Below are 20,878 nucleotides of genomic sequence, written 5' to 3' on the forward strand. Positions count from 1 at the left end.
ATCTCTCCAACATGGTCCAGATCTTGGAGGGAACTGCACTGAGGCTGGTGAACCAGGATTGGGTCAGTGGCAGACTCTTCTCCCTTCCCCAACCAGAGCTGACAGTGGTGACAGATGCATCCCTTCTGGGATTTGGGGGATCATCTGGGAGAGGTGGATATCAGGGCACACTGGTCGTCTCCAGCGGAGTCCCCGCTCTACATCACCCTGCTGGAGCTTCTGCAGATGTTCACGGACAACACCATCGCCAAGTAGTACTGCAACAAACAGGACGTGGTGAGATCGTGGACCCTGCGTCAAGAGGCTCTGTGTCTTTGGGCAGGGCTGGAACCCCACTGCATTTCCCTGGTTGTTCAACACTTAGCGGGCTGTCTGAATTCCATGGCGTACGAACCCAGTTGAGTGGATCACAAATAGTGTCTTCACCCGTAGGTGGTGCAACACCTCTCTCAGCAGAGGAGATAGCCTTGGTTAGATCTGTTCTCCACCACCGAGAATGTGAAATGCCTGCATCTTTGCACATTGGTGTTTCCAAGGCGACTTTCGCTCTGAGGCACTTTTCGCCTCGTGGAGGTCCGGCCTCCTATATGCTTTTTCGTCTATACCACTCCTGCCCAGAGTTCTCTAGAAGATCCAGGACGACCGAGCCAAAGTCTTTCTTGTGGCTCCAGATTGGGCACAGAGAGTCTGGTATCCCGAGCTGTTGAGCATGATCATCACTTCACCAATCAGGCTGCTTCTTTGAGAGGATCTTCGGTCGCAACAACAGGGGAGGGTTTTGCACCCAAACCTGCGCACCCTTCACCTTCATGTGTGGAGATTGAGCAGCGTCAGTTGACTGCTTTCATACTTCTTTCCGAAGTCCATGATGTTATTCTAGTAGCTAGGCTTCCCTCCACCAAGTTGATATACGACTGCCATAGGGATAAGCTTGTGACCTGGTGTAATTCTAAAAATATCGACCCTATTTCTGCACCTTTCTCTAAGGGTCTTCTGTTTGCTCTATTGTTGGGCCAGCAGGTCACTGCTCTAGGCACAGTTAAGGGTAATCTATCAGCCATTTCAGCATTTTTGCAGTTTCCGGACCACCCTTCTTTATTAAAGTCACCCGTGGTGGCTAGGTTTCTTAAAGGCTTGCAGGACATGTTTCCCCTACTCCATTTATCATGCCACAGTGGGATCTAATTCTTGTCATAGCCGTCTTGTTGTGTGTACCCTTTGAGCCTCTGCACAATTGCCCTCTCAGGCCCTCTTAGCCTATTGGCCATTAAAACTCCCTTTCTAGTGGCCATAACATCGTCCAGGAGGGTTAGCAAATTGCAGACACGCTTGGCACACCCTCCCTAAACCACCTTCTGCCTGGACAAGCTGGTCCTCCGGACTTGTGCCTCCTTTCTTCCGAAGGTTGAAACTCCCTTCCATGTAGGCCAGAACATCACCCTGCCTACCTTCTTTGCTCTACCTCACTCCTCCAAAGAGGAGGAGAGACTCCACCGTCTGGACCCATAAAGAGCGTTGTCATTCTGCCTTGATCACACAAAAGAGTTCTCGGTGGATGATCAGCCGTTATTGGGGTGCATAGGAGCTAAGTAAGGGAAGTCTGTGCAGAAAAGGACCATCTCAAGATGGGTAGTGCTCTGCATCAAGATGAGCTTAGGACTGGCCAAGAAGCAACCCCCTTAGGGTTCGCATGCTCATTCCACCAGAGCTAAGGTGCCGACCACTGCGTTTGCCCGCGGGGGTGCCAGTCTTCCCCTACCTTGACTACTGTCTGTTGAAGGCGGACTCGCTGAAGGTAGTCATCAGCCACCTCCAGAGTATGGCAAGCCCCTGTCATCTTTGGCATTCACTATCTGACTCCTTCTCAGGGGTTCATCTTCATCTAAGCCATTCTGGACATGGTTTGTTTTCATGCCTTTAACCCGGAAAAGAGTGCAGAACATTTAGACTATGCGCCCGATCTATCAGCCTCAGTCCTGGATTTCAGTGAAATGATTCTGAGGCTGCTGGGACTGATGACCTCCTGCTGATCGAGCATGCCAGGAAGTCTGTGGACCCAACATCAAGGGGACCTCTTCAACCACATCCATATTTTGTAGGTGACTGCAAAAGACCTACATTGGTGGTTACTGGATCATGATTGGTTCAGTGTCAGACCGCTCTCCTTCCTCCACAAAAAGCTGCCAGTTGTCACTGATGCATCACCGCTGGCAACCATCTTGGAGAGGTGGAGATCAGAGCCCTCTCGTGTCTGGCAGAGCCCCAACTCCATATCAACTTTTGGAATTGAGGGCCATCCACTTGACGCTGAAAGCCTTCCGTCACCTACAAGGAGGCTGGTACAGGTGCTCACGGACCACCACCATGTGGTATTGCAACAAACAGGACGGGGTCATAAACCCTGTGCCAGGAGGACTTTCACCTCTGGATGTAGCTGGACCACCAAGCAGTTTTCCTAGTGGTGAACCACTGAATGCCAGGGCAGACAAGCTCAGCTGTTGGCGCCTAGCTGATCATGAGTTGCAGTTACACACAGAGTTGACACAGGTCTCTTATTCCGCTAATGAGGAGAACTTTGGCTCGATCTGTTTGCCCCCTCTGAGAATGCTCTATGTCAGCAATTCTGCACATTGGAGTTTCCAAGGAGTCTCTCACTCAAATAAGAGTTCCACCACAAGTTGAACTCAGGACCCCTGTATGCTTTTCCGGTGATGCCACTCCTGCCCCAAGAAGATCAGGACTGACCAAGCCCAAGTTATCTTAGTGGCTCCAGATTAGGCATGGAGAGTATGGTATCCAAAACTCCCAGGCTTGAACATCTGTCCTCTCATCAGGCAGCCTCTTCTGGAGGATATGCTGTCACAGCAGCAGGGCAGGGTTTTGTACCTGGGCCTTCTCAATCTCCACCTTCATGCTTGGAGTTTGAGCGGGGACAACCGAACATCTTCAACCTTCCTCCAGAAATGCCTGGTGTCATCTTGACAGCCAGGAGTCCCTTGACACAAACTGTATATGCCTGTCATTGGGACACATTTTGTGGTTTGGTGCGTCACATGCCAGAAACCGCCCCCCTCCTCCAGGTCAAGTTATCTGATGTTTTGATTGTTTAATTGCTATCCTGGAAAAGCCATGCACTGGGCACAGTTAAAGGGTACCTTTCTGCTTTTTCAGTCCTTTTGCAGTAGCCTGATCAGCCCTCTTTATTTAAGTCTCCAGTTGTTATGCGATTTTTGAAACGGTTGCATCATTTGTTTCCTCCCTCTCCCTTTGTCATGCCACAGTGATACTGAAGAAATAAAAACCTTCTAAGGGGTTCACTGATACTTTTGTTCAGTAGTTGTTGACCCTTCGTCTGCACCCAATCTGCTACCGGCAATACCCCCTGGCAACGTGACTATGTCCTTTACAGAAGCGGAAACGGAGCATGCAATAGGCCTCATCAAGAGAGGGAAAGCTCCTGGGTTAGATCATATCCCAGCAGACCTATTTAAGCAAAACCTAGGCCTTTGGGTTCCCTATTTAACCAGCATATCTAACACTATAGCAAGAGGTGCCCATATACCCAGAACTTGGAAGGGGGCGGAGATCCTCCCTATACACAAAAAGGGTGATAGATCGAACCCAGGGAACTATCGCCCTATCAGCCTAATCGACTGCTTTCAGAAAGTTTTTGCCCGTATGATTCTGGCGAGGGTCCAAGGGTGGATTGAACTAGAAGGAATACTGTCCCCGCTACAGGCGGGCTTTAGATCTGGTATAAGTACCATTGACCAGGTTCTGAGGTTCTGCATGATTTTCTGGAAGGTCGTTATACTGGGGGGCGGCACCATCTTTGCTGCTTTCATAGATTTGAAATCAGCTTTTGATTTGGTGCCGAGGGGAAAATTATGGCAGGTACTAAGGGACCTAGGAATGCCGGGAGAACTGGTGGAGATGATTATCAGACTACACGAAGATAACTTTGCCAGGGTAAGATGGGGGTTACAAGGACAATATACTGACTCATTTCCGGTTTTACGGGGAGTCCGTCAGGGGTGCGTTCTTGCCCCCACCCTCTTCTTACTCTTTATAGATCAGGTAGTGAAATTCTTCGGTCCTATTAATACTGACGCACCGTCCTTGGCGGGGACTAAATTCCCAATGTTGATCTTTGCGGACGACACCCTTCTCCTTTCTAAGACTAGGGGAGGTTTGCAGTCGGCTTTAAGTCACTTTGAGGAATATTGCAAACAGAACGACCTTCAGATAAATGTGGGGAAAACCAAGTTCATGGTTTTCTCCAGGAAAAAACCAATACGTAGTAGTGTACAACTTAACAGGGTTAACCTGGAACAAGTTGATACGATGACGTATCTGGGGGTCACTCTGGATTGCCGATTGTCTTGGAAACCACAAATAGAGACCCAACAGCTAAAACTTGCCCAACTGACTGGTTGTCTTTTGCGTGAGCAAAAGAAATCAATCACTAAAAGGGTTGTCCCCGCCCTTCAAATCTATGATGCTAAAATTAATGCTGCGACACTTTATGGGGCAGAGCTATGGGGTTTTATGGACCTTTCGAGTTTGTATAGGATACAGTGTAGGTTTCTTCGTAATCTGGTGGGGCTGCCCCAATCAACCCCACAGATCCCACTTTGCCACGACATGGGCTGCCTCCCAATATCGGACATGGCAAGATACAGAGTAGTGTCCACTTGGAGGCGCATATGGACTTCGGAGGATTTGGCCCTTTTTGCAAAAGAGCTAACCGAGGTAAAGGCCATGTGGGGATCGGAGCGAATCCCATGGCTTCGCTCGGTGAAAAGGAGCCTGCATGATATGGGCTTGAGCCATTTGTGGGTCTCGCCAGGCACGAACAACTTTCCACCGAAAAAGGAATTTAAGGGTTTATTTTGGGCCTCAACTCGCCTTCCCTTGGTACATGCCTCCAGTTCTGACAATTTGACGGGGCGTTTTTTAAGTTTTAAAATGGATCCAGCCCGGGAGGCATACTGGGACCTTATCACCAGGTCAATGGATAAAAAACTATACCACCAATTCCGAGTGGGCTCATTACCCCTAAACTCCTTTACCTCATCTTGGGGCAATAGCTCCACCAACTCTTGTAGTCGCTGCCCCGGATGTAAGGAAACCGAGGGTCACTTTTTGTTCGCCTGTCCTCAATACAGAGAACCCCGCTTAAAATGGTTAAAACCCATTTTCAAACGTATGACATGTAAAAAATCCTCGGATGCTATTTGGGCTCTAAAAACAAACACCTCTGATTTTATTGTGATATGCTTGGCTAAGTACTTAGGCTGGGCATGGGCAATCAGAGCTAGGAGGAACTTAATTGTCTCTGGATCATAAAATACAATGTGTATAGTGTTTACCTGTATATGTTTAAATCAACCCTTGTGATCAGCTATATCCAATATCTTGTCCCAATAATGGTTTAAAAAATTTTTAATTGTATTTTTTTAGACTGATTGTAAACTTGACAAACAAATTGATTTTTATTCTTCTAGCATGAACTTGTATAATGTGGAGACTTTGATACTATTTTTAAATACTTGTTTAAATTGTCTTTTATGATTTTATCATCGAAATAAAGACATTAAAACCTGAACCTGATACACCTGGTCCTTTAACCCCTTCCATGCGGGGCGGATTCCCCCGCTGTGCTGACCGTTACCTGCGCGGGCGTGGTCATGACGGAACGGTTCCGTCATGAGCACAGCTCAACCGACGCTCATGACGGAACCGTTCCGTCATGAGCGTCGAAGGGGTTAAACCAACAAAGAAGAGATTGGCACAGAAGCTGTAATATCAAGATTTTTTTTTTATTATCCTCACACGAGGGAGATTGCGTCACACAGTACCCTCAGGCCACTGTAGGAGGCATTCTAAGGAGTACAGAGAACAGGGGCCTTATATATGCATAGGTTACATAGCATAAAACCAAGGGGAGGTCCTGGCACATAGAAGCATGCTTATTGACTAATATGGTATACAAAATGTGCTTGCTCAACAAAGGGGGAGGAGAGATATTTCTCCTTACTTCAGCAAGAATAGCCTGACAGTTCTATACTAGGAGCAGGTGCATTCTATCAGCTAAACCTTTCTGAGCATGTGCAAGGCTCTGATAAAGGGAGAAAGCAAATGGCTAACTATAATGGCTGCCAGGAACAAAATGGCTTTTAGCTCATGCTAACAGCAATTCCTGCCATCTTTAACAGGCGGTCCTTTTAGCATGAGCTAAAGACATCCCTATGATCTGGAAGGAACGTAGAAAATATTTTGCACATTTATTCTCATAAATTCATCAATATTCTAATCCATTGCTAGGTGGGCATTTCTCATTCGAAATATTGTTAAACTGGCATATATAAGGTATAGACAGAAGCACAAAGGGAACAGAGCATTGGGTCATAATTAACATACAGATAGCAGAAGAGAGTAATGACTATTATTACAAACAGAACCATCAATATTTTTCAACCCTAAGCAGAATGCAAATCCTAGAACCATCTAGTCTAATTCTATGTAAAAAAAACATTTTCAATAGACTTTTCCAGTGTTCCTTTTATGAGGGCTAGAGTATCAATCATGATAGTCAAGGAAAGGGCAAAGTAACATTTGTCAACTGCTCAGATGAACTTTTCTTTTGCAGAATAAACATTATTCCTAATGCAAATATTAAAGCAGTCAGACATTATTACAAAAACAATCCTGGCACCAGGGGGACCACACAGGGCAATGAGAATTAGGACGAGGAGCCGCAAAGGGCTGCTCCTCCTAAAAAATGGGACGACTAAAGGGGTACATTACTAACAAAAAGAAGTCCTTGGGAAATTGAAGCTGCTGTACAACCAGCCAGAGGGGAGTCTTCTCCCTGTGTCCGTTTGAGCCTCACAGGCAGGCTCTTGTTGTTCCCACGGTGGAGCTGCACAACTCTCAACTCAGGAATCACGGCCCAGTTTCAGGGGGAAAGTTTCTTCTTTCAGGATAGGGCAATCACCTTCCGGGGAAAATGCCTTCAGAGATCCTGTCCAGTGTCTCAGGCAGTGCACCAGTTTTCTTCACTTCAATCTAACAGGCACCAGAGACACAGCACCTGTACCCTGAACTCAAGTCCTTCCCTAACCTCTGTATTGCTCCTCTGGCACACTGCTCTTTCGTTGGGGCCACAGATTGTATCCAGTGTGCCCAGGTATCTCTTGATCAACAAACAAAGGTGCAGACTTTAGAACTAGCATTCAGGGGCGTGATGCTGAAGTACCTGAAGCGACCCTTATTTCAAAGGGGGTCACCTCAAGCAAAAGCCTCCTTGCCGTTCTTGTTGATCTGTGACTCTCTCAGCTGGGCATCAAAACTGCATTCACAATTTCTCAGTTCTGATTTGTGACCCTGTCTTTCGCCCAAGACAGTGGCAGGGGTACACATTTCACATCCCAGTGCTTCCAGCCTTCTACCTTCACTTGGGTCCTAGTTGCCAGCAATGCCTGTGCTGGTTCCCTTCACCTTGGCTTCAAGCTGGACTGGTGCTGACTCCCCAGGCTGGATCTGATGTCCGGGCCCCTCTGGCAAAGGTTGTAAGGCAGCAAATATCTATTGGTGGACAGAACAAAAGGTCTTTAGACAAGGCATACAAATAATCTATCAACAGAGAGGATAGTCTCAGAATCCTTCCTAGTCTTGGGGCGCCCCATGTATTAGCAAGGCACCCAAGAACCACTGCATCTATCTGAGAGTAAAAAACCCTGAACCTATTACACTATTTGAAGCAGCTAAGGAAGTCTGTGTTCATTTACTAAATTCTGAGGAAAAGCGAAAAACAATACAGACATACTCCAAATCCTTACATTTGTGTATTCCTATATTATTCATCTGCAGAACCTCAAGAAAAAAAGGAAATGTTGTACACTTTTACTCATAAACCTTGCATTACTTGTACAGGACTACAGACACTTCTAAAATGATTTTTCTTTCATAAAAGCACCTACATTGTACGCTTAGGACCATGCTCTCATGTTATAGGTGCAGCAGGAAAATCTAAAACTGCTAATTTAACAGGGATTCTTATTACATAAAGAACTAAAAAAAACTCAACGTAGTGGGTACATCAATTTCTCCTGCAGAACATGTTGTAACAAACAAACTCCTATAAAACCATATTTTCCTTCAAAAATGTTTGCTGAGGATCACATGGACGTCTTCCCTGACATTATAAACCTTATGCATTCTACTTTTCACAATGTGGACTATGCAACATCAGCTCTAATAAGGGCTGTCAGCTTATTTACACAGACTAAATATAAAAGACTAGCAATGCCCTTGCAAAGCTGTATGTAGCATGAGAATAACATATAGTTTCCCCTTAAAGGTCAAATAAGGGAACAGCAATCTAGACTGCTCATCCTTTCATAATTTCATCAGACAGGATGGGCAGTAACATGACGTATTTTTTATTCATTTGATTAATGCTAACAATTTTTAAAACGGTATTACTGAATAGCCAATGAAATGTCTCATGACTGTTTCCCAGACAGCTTAGACAGGCTCAAAAGAGAGTGAGAAAAAGAGAGAGAAAACATAAATTTGCAAACCCTTAATTTGCAGAGGAGCTAACCTCCTTCCCCCATTTCGACAGTAGGAAACCTGAAAAAGGTTTCACTTCTGTTGACACTATCAACCCCTATTTGTGGCAGCTGGGCACAAACAAACTTGTAGGAGGTAAATAGCACATTGAGCTAGCTAGAACACATAAATACCAATTCCTTTAGCAATTGTACTAGTGTAACATAAGAGCGCATGAATGCAAACTAAATCCCATTGCCTCCTTATCTCAGCCCTTGCACAATAATTTTTAAGCTAAAAGCATTAGTGCCATATACATGACAGAGCTATGCTCTAATCAGGGCCCACATATACCACTATATTTCCTTCTGTTCATCTGACTGCACAAAAACTTGCTTTTGCCGAAAATAGTAATCAAAGCTTCTCTTTCTCTCCCTGCGCTGTCATCTCGTCTTTAAACAATTTTCAGAGGTCAAAATGTCAAAGCAAACCTTGCCTTTAGCCCTGCTAGGCTGCTAAATGCAGAGCTCGACCTTTAACCCTTACCAGCTGTCCTATTTTTGTGCAAGGCTTTCCATGCGGCTTTTCCAATTCAAAGCAACTCATGGAGACTCACAGCTGAAAAGCAGTCGTATTCCGTTCCTGTTTGCCAGTAATTTAGAGGTAGGATAATAACTTCTGCTGGTTTTTTATACTTATTTTCAATTGTGTGCAGTGTGTGGTGTGCTGTCTAGCAGTTTAGAGGTCAGCTGCTTGTTCTATACTTACATGTGTGCATTTACTGAAGCCTAAGATCAGTTTGAAAACTGCCCTGAGTGGCAGAACTGCTTTTAAACAGTACATTTTCCCCAAATTCGACTTTGGTGTTAGGGGCACTTAAAAATGAATAACCTACAATGTTTTGGCATATTAGTCATCCCCAGAGTGTCCCCTTGATATCCCAGGAATGGAGGATCAGAAATGTATAAGGTACACCCTTATAAAAATGAGTTTTGTATGCCTGGGTAAAGTGACATTTTCCATTTTAGTCCCCCCCCATTGCGGTAAAGCGCTGCTTAAATTAAACTTTGATGCTAGGAGTTCACAGTATGATTATTTAGACATGATAGAGATTAAAAAACAAATTTAGTGGACTTATTTTTAATAAACTTTTTTTGTCATATAATCAAAATTTCCTTTTTTAAATTATTTTTAAACATTGATCACCAACCCTTTTTATGGTTCCACATATGAAAAGCAAGCCTCATTCCTTTCCTATCATATTTAAACGCATTCATTTATAACCCTAAGCACAGAAGCCTTACTTGAAACATGAAAAGTCTGCCCCACTTTTAAAGGACCGTTATTATTTAACATCAGAACCACAGATATGCTTATGTAAAAAGCTTTAAGAAAGGAAATCCCTACTTTTAATCTTTTCTCTGTTATCCAAAATAATGAAAATGTCTTTTGTAACTTTTAAAATCAACAGTCTGTAATGCAGGCCTTTATACCGTGTTCTGCACTAACTTAAAATCTAGTTGACTCAGCAGTTTCCTTGTGGCTTGGGACCAAGAATAGCCATGTATTATTGACACAGCTGTGTTCTGACCAGCAGGTGTCACTTTACACACCTTTCAAGCCAGCACAAATCTATCGTTCTGTAATGTCGTATTCATTTCAGCAACAACCAATTCACTTAAATGGCGTGAATACCTTTTTAACATTAAAATATAAGGATAAATGCTGTAACATTTTATATTGAGTCCTAGGTGTGTAAAACACACAATTTCATTATTTCCCTTCCTTTGTATGAGGCCTATTTTATTCCTATTGATTGTGAATTCTAATTTATCTTTAGCATTGTGGCAATTTGCACACATGTATAGTTTCTTACTCTTTCAATTTTAATGATAGCGTGCAGCTATTTAGCATATATTACATAATTCATTTCTGGATTTTTTGTTAAAAAATGTAATTCATTCAATGACATTTTGCATAACAGAATGATGGCAAGAAAAACACATTGAGCTCATTCCAGACATTTTCAGCAGGGGGTCATACACTCAGAACACACAATACAGAGCGCTTAAGGCTAGCCATTCTTTTTTTTTTGAAAATCTTTTTATTGAAAAATGTCCACAACAAATCAACATACATTGGCATTGAGTTAGGCAACAGTTCGGCCATTGGCGTGTGTACAGACAGTCAGAGAGCAGCTTAACAATAACTTAACATAGCTGTTATGTGGGGCGCCACAATGGCCTTCCGTTGCATCCCGGAGTATACCGACAAGTCTCAATCCACCTAAGGCTAGCCATTCTTACACAAAGAGCGCAATCGCTACTTACTCACACAAGTATCACCGGTGTCAAACCTACAAACCACATAGACATTCAAACACACAATTAACCCACAAATCAACACTTAGGAAAGAAACAAAAGACAGCCCACAAACTGTACTTAAACCAAACCATTTGTAAATATTAATTGTAAGTCATATTTACAAGAAAAGCTCTCAAAAGTAGTTTAAAAGCCTGCACCAAAAAAAAAAAAAAAAAAAACAGCCCAAAAGACTGTTCCATGTTCAAGAAGCCAAAATACACCAAATTTGCCAATTTTGGCTGGCAGAACACTCAAAAAGCGCTCTGCATATCACCACTTATGAATGTTACTAAGTGCATAGACCAGGATCCTTTTTTATGTACATATTTAGTTCCTTGGGGTACTTGGTCACCAAGGAAGAAATACGTTTTTATACCTAAACCTATTTAGGTATCCCCTCTAGGGGAGCCGGCTGATTCCATTCAAGATTCACATTGGTACCTCCAAGAAAGCAGCACATTCTTCGACGTGCGCTTGAAACAGGCATGCCAAAAATATTGTAGTATATACAATATTATACAGCAGTGGCACTTAACACAATATGTGCCGCTATGAATTATTTAAAAGTTAGAGAAAAATCTCCTCATTACCTGTCTACATAAATTGCAATTCAGATATATTTCCAAATTCCAAAGTCTTTGGCCAAACAAAACAAATCACATGTCGACGACCTTACCAAGCACAAATCTCCAACATCTCACTGCCAAGTTCTGAATGACCTAACGGTCGTTTTTAGAATACTCACGCCAAAGAAGGTTCTCAGTCGGGAGCGGCAAACATTTGGAGAATCAGATCAGAAAGACCAGAAATATACTGGGCTGCAGAGACAGAGAATCTCTGTGCGCAGGGTACCTCCTCAATAGATTCCTGTCCTGTCCTCCTCAGTAGATTTCTGTCTCCTGTCAAGACCACTCCCTTGGATAGTCGCTTCTCCGATGAGGCCAACGTTTCGGGCACCATTTTAAGAAATAAAAACCTTCTAAGGGGTTCACTGATACACCTGGTCCTTTAAACCAACAAAGAAGAGATTGGCACAGAAGCTGTAATATCAAGAAAACATTTTTATTAACCTCACATGAGGGAGATTGCGTCACACAGTAGCCTCAGGCCACTGTAGGAGGCATTCTAAGGAGTACAGAGAACAAGGGCCTTATATATGCATAGGTTACATAGTCAGCATAAAACCAAGGGGAGGTCCTGGCACATACAAGCATGCTTATTGACTAATATGGGTATACAAAATTTGCTTGCTCAACAAAGTGGGAGGAGAGATATTTCTCCTTACATCAGCAAGAATCGCCTGACAGTTCTATACTAGGAGCAGGTGCATTCTATCAGCTAAACCTTTCTGAGCATGTGCAAGGCTCTGAAAGAGGGAGAAAGCACATGGCTAACTAAAATGGCTGCCAGGAACAAAATAAATGGCTTTTAGCTCATGCTAACAGCAATTCCTGCCATCTTTAACAATACTGTGAGGAGCTGGCCTGGTATATGATGTCCACTTATGTAAGTGGGCACCCTGCACTAGTCCAGACAACCTTTATGGTGATTTAAGAGGTCTTAGACAACCTTAGAAACTCTCTGTAAGTGGTAGCTGTGGAGAGCAGCCGTCAGGCTTAGTCCAGAAGGAGTGTAAAGCAGCTTGTTTTACCAGAATGTTATCTCATAGTATAGATTAAGCGAAAAGAACCACACCAAGTATTTTTAAAAATATCTATTTATTATACAATACTCTCTATTACGTTCAAGTATCTCAAACACGAAGATAAACACAATGCACACAATACTTTAGCAAGAAATACCGTAAATAGCACGAAATACACAGTGGGCTCCAGAGGGGGACCAAACCATATATTAGGAAAGTGGTATAAGAACCACCACTCAAGTCAGGACGATGTCAAGGGGACGTAGAATTGCTAGGGACCCACAGAAACACCCAAGGCAAGTAGATAGGGGCCCCACGGGGAGTGTGTGCAGTGTGTGAACACAACTACATGAGCCATTCAAGTCTATGTGCAAGTCGCGTTTGGATTTTTAAAGATTAAGGACCCTTCCCAGTGTACCCTGAAGAAACCCCATGGAAGATAGAAGGTTGAAGAGCCACCCCACCTATGGATACCCTAGTAGCCACGTTACCTACACCAGGGAAGCCGGGTGCATACGTGTGAAGTGGTGTCGGAAACCACTGTCGAACCCAATAGTGGACTTCAGGAAATTGCCACTGTGGAGGAAGGAATAAGTGTCCGATGGAATCCAAGGATTGATTCTTGTTGAGAGGTACCTACAAGCTGAGGGGACAGAGTTTGTCACTCAGGAGTGACCAGGAGACTTGGAAGACTAATGCCCTCCGATATCGGGTGTTGCAGGATGGATGACGAGGACAATGACTCTGCAGCTGTGAGGACCATGCGACACTGAGGAGGACCGGAAGCCATGCACGAGCTGTCCCACGAAGGATGTTGAGTGCTGAGGGGTCGGTGTCTGGCAGGAGCACCAACAAGCCTTGGCAAATGCAACCAATGCAGGAATGAAAGAAGGAGCAACGTCGGACCAGCAAGATCCAGGGGACTCACCAAAAGCAGGGGAGTCAGGGCAGGCCCCGAGTAATCAGGGGAGCCTAAAAGAAACAAGTGTGACACTCAAATGGGCCCAGAGGCAGGAGGCACTGGAGTTGCGAGAGGACCTCAAGTATTTCACCAAAAGATGCAGGCCACAATGTACACGATGGGGTGTGGCCAAAGATTCTGGTCACCGGAAATGCTCAAGGTTGGGGCTACTTGGAGCCCATAGATCTTCTTGGAAGGAAGCCAACAAGCCTTTGTAACTGCAAGTTGGACCCAGTGCACAGGGTTCCGGTTATTGCAACCCCCACGACACTGCCCTCAAACTTGGTGAGAGGGCAGGGCAGGCCTCAGCAGCTGTGGAAAACCACCACCTGTGTTGCAGAACCTATGGAGACCAGAGAAGCTCAGGATCAGCAGACCGGTCGACTTAGTTGCGGTGTCTGCGAATGCAGGGGAGTATCACCTTCACTCCAAGGGAGATTCCTCTAAGTGTCTTTGATGATTTAAAGGCCTTGGAAGGTTCCTGTATGATGCACAGGCATAGACGATGCAGCAGACTGGAAGGGAGACAAAGTCAGGCCCAAACGAAGTCCAGAGTGCCCAGATGGTAGATGTGCACTGGTGTCTGATCTGAATCTTATCCCTCAACGAATCTAGGGACCTACACCCAGGTAAGCCCTTAAGTACCCTAGGGAAAGGGTTGGGAAGATTCTGGGGACCCTCCCAAGGGATGGTCTGAACAGGGGGGAAGTTACTCCCATGTCCTTTGTCCAGTTTCGTGCCAGAGCGGGAGCCGACGGCTCGCAGAACTGGTTTGAACTGGACTGTGCAAGGGACACCAAGTGTGCCCCTCATGCAGATTTTCTGGCGCTGACAAGTGCATCCACCCCGTCCCAATACACTAAATCCTGTCTGTTAGGTGGTCACACCTCCCTGTGACAGGATGCCTATTGCTCCACCTTCCTATGCTCGAGCTTGGCTCAGCTGCAGGAGGGCAGAAATGTGTCTCTGGTCGGCAGCAACCATTTTGTGCTGTCCGGGTCTAGAAGGTTGGCACAGGGAACACTTAGAGCCTAATGGAGGGCTCTCCCAGTGCTTGCAATGATACCCCCACATCGTTTATGGTGTAAGGGTATGATTCCAACATGTTTGATACCAAACATGGTAGGACGAGGGTTGTCACATTTTTACGCGGTGCCCCTCTCTATAGTATATGGCTGCTTCACTGACAACCCAGGAGAATGGCCTCCGTAGGCTGAAGGGGTGTCCTGCTCATGCAGGGGCACCCTTTTACTTAGAACCAATATCCCTGCCTTCAGAATGGCAAAGGCCTGCTATAGGGGTGACTTATAGGTTTTAAGTGCTATGACCCTCAGAAATAGGAAACCTATATCTTAAGTAAGTGGTGCAAGCACCAACTACACAGCCCACAATGGCAGGCCTGTAGGTCTTTTTTGCATGATCTCTCATGGGTGGCAAAATGCATGCTTCAGCCCAAGGGAGACCTCTGGGGTACCTATGACCTGGGCACCTTAGTACCATATACTAGGGACTGATAAGGGTACCCCAGTATCCAATCTGGGATGTACCTAAGTAATGAACACAACAGTTTAGGGAGAAAGCAGGTTAGACTGAGGTCCTGATTAGCAGGATCCCACTCAGACTAGTCAAAAACCAGCATAGTACCAGGCAAAAAGTGGGGGTAACCATGCAGAAGGATCCTACCTTCCTACAGAGACTTTAGCTTGGTCCTCACTTTCCTGATGTGAATTCCATTTAAGTCTCTTCACAGCTGTTCATTGCGACTCCTCACCCTCAAGACAGTGTTCCTTGTTGCTAGGTGCGGCATGTGAGTGAGCTTCAAGCTCTCTGTGTTAAGCTGCCATATACCACTTTCTTCCCAGACTACCTAGTTTTGTGGACACTGGTATCTTTCTTGCCTAAGGTTGTGACACCGTTCCACGTCGATCAATACAACTCTTTGCTGGCTTTTTACAATCTGCCTCACCACTCTAAGGAGTAGGATAGACTCCATAGTTTAGACCCCAAGAAAGCACTGAGCTTCTATATAGATGATACCAAGGATCACCGGATAGACAATCGGCTCTTTGTGGGGTTTGTTTGAGCAAAAAAAGGCAAGGCTGTGCAGAAGAGAACCGTCTCCCGATGGATCATGCTCTGCATTACCTTCTGCTACGCATTGGCTCAAAAGCAGACTCTGGAAGGAGTGCGTGCACATTCTACCAGAGCCAAAGCCCCTACCTCTGTGTTAGAATATGGAGTCCCTGTCCTAGACATCGGTTAGGCGGCTACGTCAGTGTCCCTACATATGCTCACAAAGCACTATTGTCTGGATGGTCAGGTTCACCAAAAAGGGCATTTTGCCTGCTTGGTCCTGCAGGACTTTCTACTCTGAGTCCATTCACAGAGCCACCTCCAAATAGGTTCAGGAATGGTACCTATTCAAAAGGTGTGAAATTTATAGCTATAAGTCTCTATCAGAAGAACAAGTTACTTACCTTCGGTAACGCTCTTTCTTGTAGAGACTGTCTAGCCACAGATTCAGAATTGATCCTCCCTGTTCTATAAGTGGATTCCATCCATTATAATGTCCCAAGTTTAGAAATCTGCACACTAGTCACACCAGGCTCTATGTCTGGAGGCGCGGGCAGGCTTGAAAGCCACTGACATCCACATGCAGGAGTGGCACCCATATAGGCCCCACAAGCCATTTCCAGAGCGGCGTCAGTGCGGAGCCACCTAGTGGCACAGAGAGGTACTGCTGAAACGTTTCTGGATCCATGTCTGACACCTGGAGAATATTCAGAAGATGAGGACTCTGCGGTTAGATAAGAGTCTCTACCAGAAACAGCATTACGGAAGGTAAGTAACTTGTTCTTTATGTAAAGAGTAATGTGTTATGTCACTTGAATTCTCATGACATCTGTATGCAAAATTAATGTGAGATTATTTTCTAAACGTTTTTAGAAGTGCAAGACCTTAATGTGTAAGCTTTAGACCCAAAGCCTCAATGTGGCATAGATTAGCACACATCCAGATGCTCGTGCCATTTTATTTGGCATCATATTTGGTTGTATTGTACTATCCTTTACTTCTGTTGGGCTCATCCCATTATTTGAAACATAAAGAGAGATTGCCAGCCTTAACCCCACTTCCTTTTTTTTATTTTGTCAGGAGTCGCTGTGGCTATGATTGAGGGTAAAGCCATTGCTGCCATAGTTGGGAGCCCCCCAGTGGCAGAAGGAGGTGGTGACAAAGGACAAAGTGAAACTCTCATCTACTGTTAACAAGCACTCAGACTTGTGCATGTTTAGTGCAATAGCCCAGCCCCTCTTTCACTCATGTCTGTAATATTCTAGTGTTGTCTGGCAGATGTTCTTCTGTAAAATCTTTTGCTTGTTTGGCACACAGTGGACATTCTCACTTGGTTTCAGTTTGGTAGAGGATGAGGGAACCCCTTCATCCTGTAGACTTCAAACAAGTTTTGGGGTGGGGGGGGGGGGGGGTACCATACGTCACTCAAAGGGTTCTCCTAAACCACCAGTGCCCGTTCTCTTGCAGCAGAGACATCTTCACACCTTCACTCGGCTGGGAGAAATCATGCCATGCTTTGCCTCCAGTGGGGTAGATTGGTATTCGCATGCAGTGCCATGGGCAATCTCGGCAGTCTGCCTCAATGTGTGGTGTTGGCAGGACCCACACAGCTAGTATCCATTCCCACCCTCCACTCACTTATCCTAAAGAAGATCTCAAACAAATGCTGCTCTACACCTCCCTTTAAGTTTGTGTATTTCTGCTTCGGATATGAGCAGGGGGCGGCTCCTATCCAGGACCAGAAGAGCAGTGTTGGTGTCCGCTCCTTTTAATCGTGGCTTAGGTGGTTCTATTTATGTCGAAGAAAAATGTCCATACCAATTAAGTTTACACTAGTCGTGTCCTTTACTAGATTTTATGAAGTAAAATAAAGGTTATATTGTGTGTTCATTTCTTCTCTCCAGGCTTGGGCGCCTGGGCAGTGCTTCCTTTGATGGGTCCTGTGGGTACTAACGTGATCTGCGGCTACAGTCGGGACAAAGTGGTGTTAAAGTCTTGGCTCTAATGTTCCACAGTGTGTGGTGTTTATGTGGTGCGAGAGGACCCCATGGTATTATCCCGGTCGTTGATGTATTATTGCATGTCCAATGAAAAGGCAGACCAGCTGCAGTGATGTCCTGGCCCAAAACGGCATCTGATGAAGATTACAAAACACCAGATCTGCGAAGGAAGCGGGCATTACTTAGGAGAGCTTTAGAGCAGCGTTTCATTGTTGGTGTGGGTATATTGTGTAGGATATCGTTCACCCTTCCCTGCCATCCAAAGGCAGGGGTCTTTCCCCTCTGTTCTTAAATAACTGGTCTGTTCCACAGGATGCGAGCTGCCTGCTTAGCGCCCTATGTGAACCCGTCTATGTAATTATCTCCCCAACAGAGTGGCATGAGATGCCATCTTTAGGTGTATGTATTCCTGTCTGATTTTAGTCGTTCTGTTCTCAGCGCCTTTACACAACTGTAGTTTAGCTTCGAGCCGCAAGGATAGTTTGGGGAATTAATCTTTTTTAATCTTTTTTTTTTTCTTGCCTTCCTTACTTTTACTCTCGCAAACTGTTTCGGGGCTGTTGGCACATGGCCTGAGTGCGAGGATTTCAATGGATTTCTAGCATGGTTTCTTTCTTATTCTTTGAAAATGTAATTTCCATCACACTGTTTACATGTGAACTTTATTTTGAATAAGTTGGTGTATAGCATTGAACAAATCACATTCGCTGTCTATAAAAGGGTATTGAAAATCTGGACAGGAGACATTTAGGGTTTCTTTTATTACGTAAACGATGCAAGTGTGTTTTGATACAGATTAGAAGAATTTATCGCACCTGCGAATATTATTACAAAGACTATGGAAAGCGTTTTATGAAGAAAACATCACATATGGGAAATCTGCTACATAAACTTTTAGATCACTCAATGCAACATAGATTCGCAGGTAGACCCATTGTAAACACGCATGGATCTAGCAAAGACTATACTTTTTCCATTATCAGGTGCTACGTCGCTATGTAGATAGTTACAAGTGTAGCCTGGCCCATACTCAAGTCACTTGTGATCAGCTGACCAATATAGTTACAGCTTTGGACTAATGAGAGCTGGAGAACTGCACAACAGCAAAACTCCCGTGCTCTGCTCTGCTTTTGCTTCAGTGTACTCTTTCTGAAGATGTACCCCACATGCTCGGTAAAGACAATCGCAGATAGCTTGGGTTTAATTTAGAAGAGCATGGCTACTAAATGCATTGTTGGTTCTGCTCAATAGATCCACATTTGTGCACACGCTTTTTCAAATTCTCTGGGGCAGAATTCCCAGATGAAGGGAATGCATTCCTGGCTGCTAGTAACCAAGTGTGAATGTTACTCACCTGCTAACCCAACTCACGTGCTTTGCTGCAAAGGTCCTCGTGTATGCCTCCACTTTCCAAGCCTCCTGATCACCTCTTGCCTGAGGGGACCTAAAGCCATCTCCACAACTCGGAGCCACAAGCTGATGGGAGCCCCATTGGCGAGTCTCACCCCTCCTGTGAGCCCAAAACGCAAAACCTGCTCCTATTTTTGCCACACTTTTTGAGCTTACGTGTCACAACTGTGGTGTCAGCCTCCTTTGTACCATTTTGAAAGGTTTTTCTTTGATGTTGTAAGTGACGTGTGTTGTATTTTAAGTGGCTAGTGCTCTTATTCTTTCCTCAATTGTGTATGTAACTGCAAATTCCTTTCCCAGTCTGCAAAAGTGACACCAACACAGAATGCAACACAAAATTGTATTAATTTATCTCTTTGGATATAATGATGTAAAACTTTTTATTCTATTTTGGTCCAAAGCTATTCTGAAATTTGTATACATATCTGGATTACTGCAGCTGATTGGTTGCAATAAAAGAAGAACAGATAAATGCACTCAGGTGACTGAATTGTGGATTTCTGTGAAATATATATATGCCTACTCAGTGCCCCCCAGTTGGAAAGACTGTTTGGTTGTGTTTAATTGCTCTTTGTTCAACTTCATAACAAGACCCAGTGCGGTATCGTCATCAATGTTTGTGCCTATAAGGTTTTCGTCTGAGCATAGAAGGTAAGAATGCTTAATGGTACCTCCAACCCCAGAGGAGTCACATGAGGAGTCCCTCAAGGCTCTCACTCATTTACTTAAGGCTGCTCATGGACCACCAAATACAAAATGCCTAAGATTTTATTCCTACGCCGAAGAACCAATTCTGATGGATAATTCAGACTGCAGAATCCTCACCTTGTAAATAATCCCAGTGGCCAGACTGGATCCAGAGACTTTCAGAATGTCCCCTGTGCACTGCTTGGTGGCGTTGTGCGGCTCTGTGCCAACGTTGTTCCACTCCAGCAGAGCCGCATATAAGGGCTACACCTTTGAGCTGATATCAGTTATTTTTTTCTACTCCTCCAGATGTGGGTATTTAGCTTTTCCCTGGTCTTTGATCAGACTTTGTCAAAATGTATCCAGTGTGCAAGCCAAGGGTTCAAGCCGTGCAGGGGCTTTTGTAAACAAATGTCTGTGACTAACCCCCATGAAGTCTATTTGTGGTGCCTGGGGTCAGACCACGACTCCATAGCCTGTGGCAACTGTGCCCAGACAAACCCAAAAGCTCTACGGGAAGGCCGAGCCAAACTATATGTTGCCAAGCATAAGAAGACTTCATGCTGTGACTGGTCAGTATCAAAAGGAAGGTCTCGTCCCCACTCCCAAAATCATTCCAGTGACAGGTCCTGATATCGGTTGAGGTTTTGGGGTAAGTCGAACAAGAAACATAATAAATCCAAACGGGAAATGGCCCTTTCCTGTCAATCTTTAATTCCAAAGAGGGCGTGAGGAGGTCAACCTGCCACCCAGTCTCGTTCTAATCTGCATCAGAGATGATTCCATATCTGGTCCCAATGCATCCAGACTTACCAGGTCCGCTGGCAATGTTGCAGCAAGTAGAAGCCTTCAAGAAGTCTATGCTGCAACTCTTCAGCACTTTACCAGCCCCCTCTGGTGTGCCTTCAGTGCCAAGGAACCACAGGGGCCTCCGGTCAGACTTCCACCAGCGGGTCTGTCGTCTGTGCCCCTTAGCCCCACATTGGATTAGGCATCAACCCCAAAGCCAGTTTCAGCCCCAGAACCATTCCCTACACCTGTCCCGATCGCGTTGACGCTGACTCCATCGGCACCAGTAGCCTATAGGGCTATCCGACACCTAAGCGAATCCACCATGACCTTGATGGAAGTATCACCAGGCACCATCCTGCACAACCAGTTGGCAATCCTGCTGACTCT

The 20,878-nt window shown here is 45.0% G+C and overlaps 1 protein-coding gene across 6 annotated transcripts in view; it reads left to right on the top strand.

Moving 5' to 3' along the window:
• Positions 1 to 20,878, top strand: part of LOC146869905 (vesicle-fusing ATPase-like) — a 1,998,451-nt gene that overhangs the window by 1,941,004 nt on the left and 36,569 nt on the right. Inside the window, exon 24 of one of the 6 annotated variants that reach the window (XM_085624091.1) lies at positions 16,683 to 20,374. The exons of the other annotated variants lie outside the window; for them this stretch is intronic. Coding sequence (XP_085480217.1) covers positions 16,683 to 16,704 — 22 coding nt within the window. The 3' untranslated portion in view covers positions 16,705 to 20,374. Of the gene's footprint in view, positions 1 to 16,682; positions 20,375 to 20,878 lie in introns of those variants that run through there. 6 annotated transcript variants of the gene reach the window in all.

This window comes from Triturus cristatus, chromosome 1_1 (genome assembly GCF_964204655.1).
Source record: "Triturus cristatus chromosome 1_1, aTriCri1.1, whole genome shotgun sequence".
NCBI lineage: Eukaryota > Metazoa > Chordata > Amphibia > Caudata > Salamandridae > Triturus > Triturus cristatus.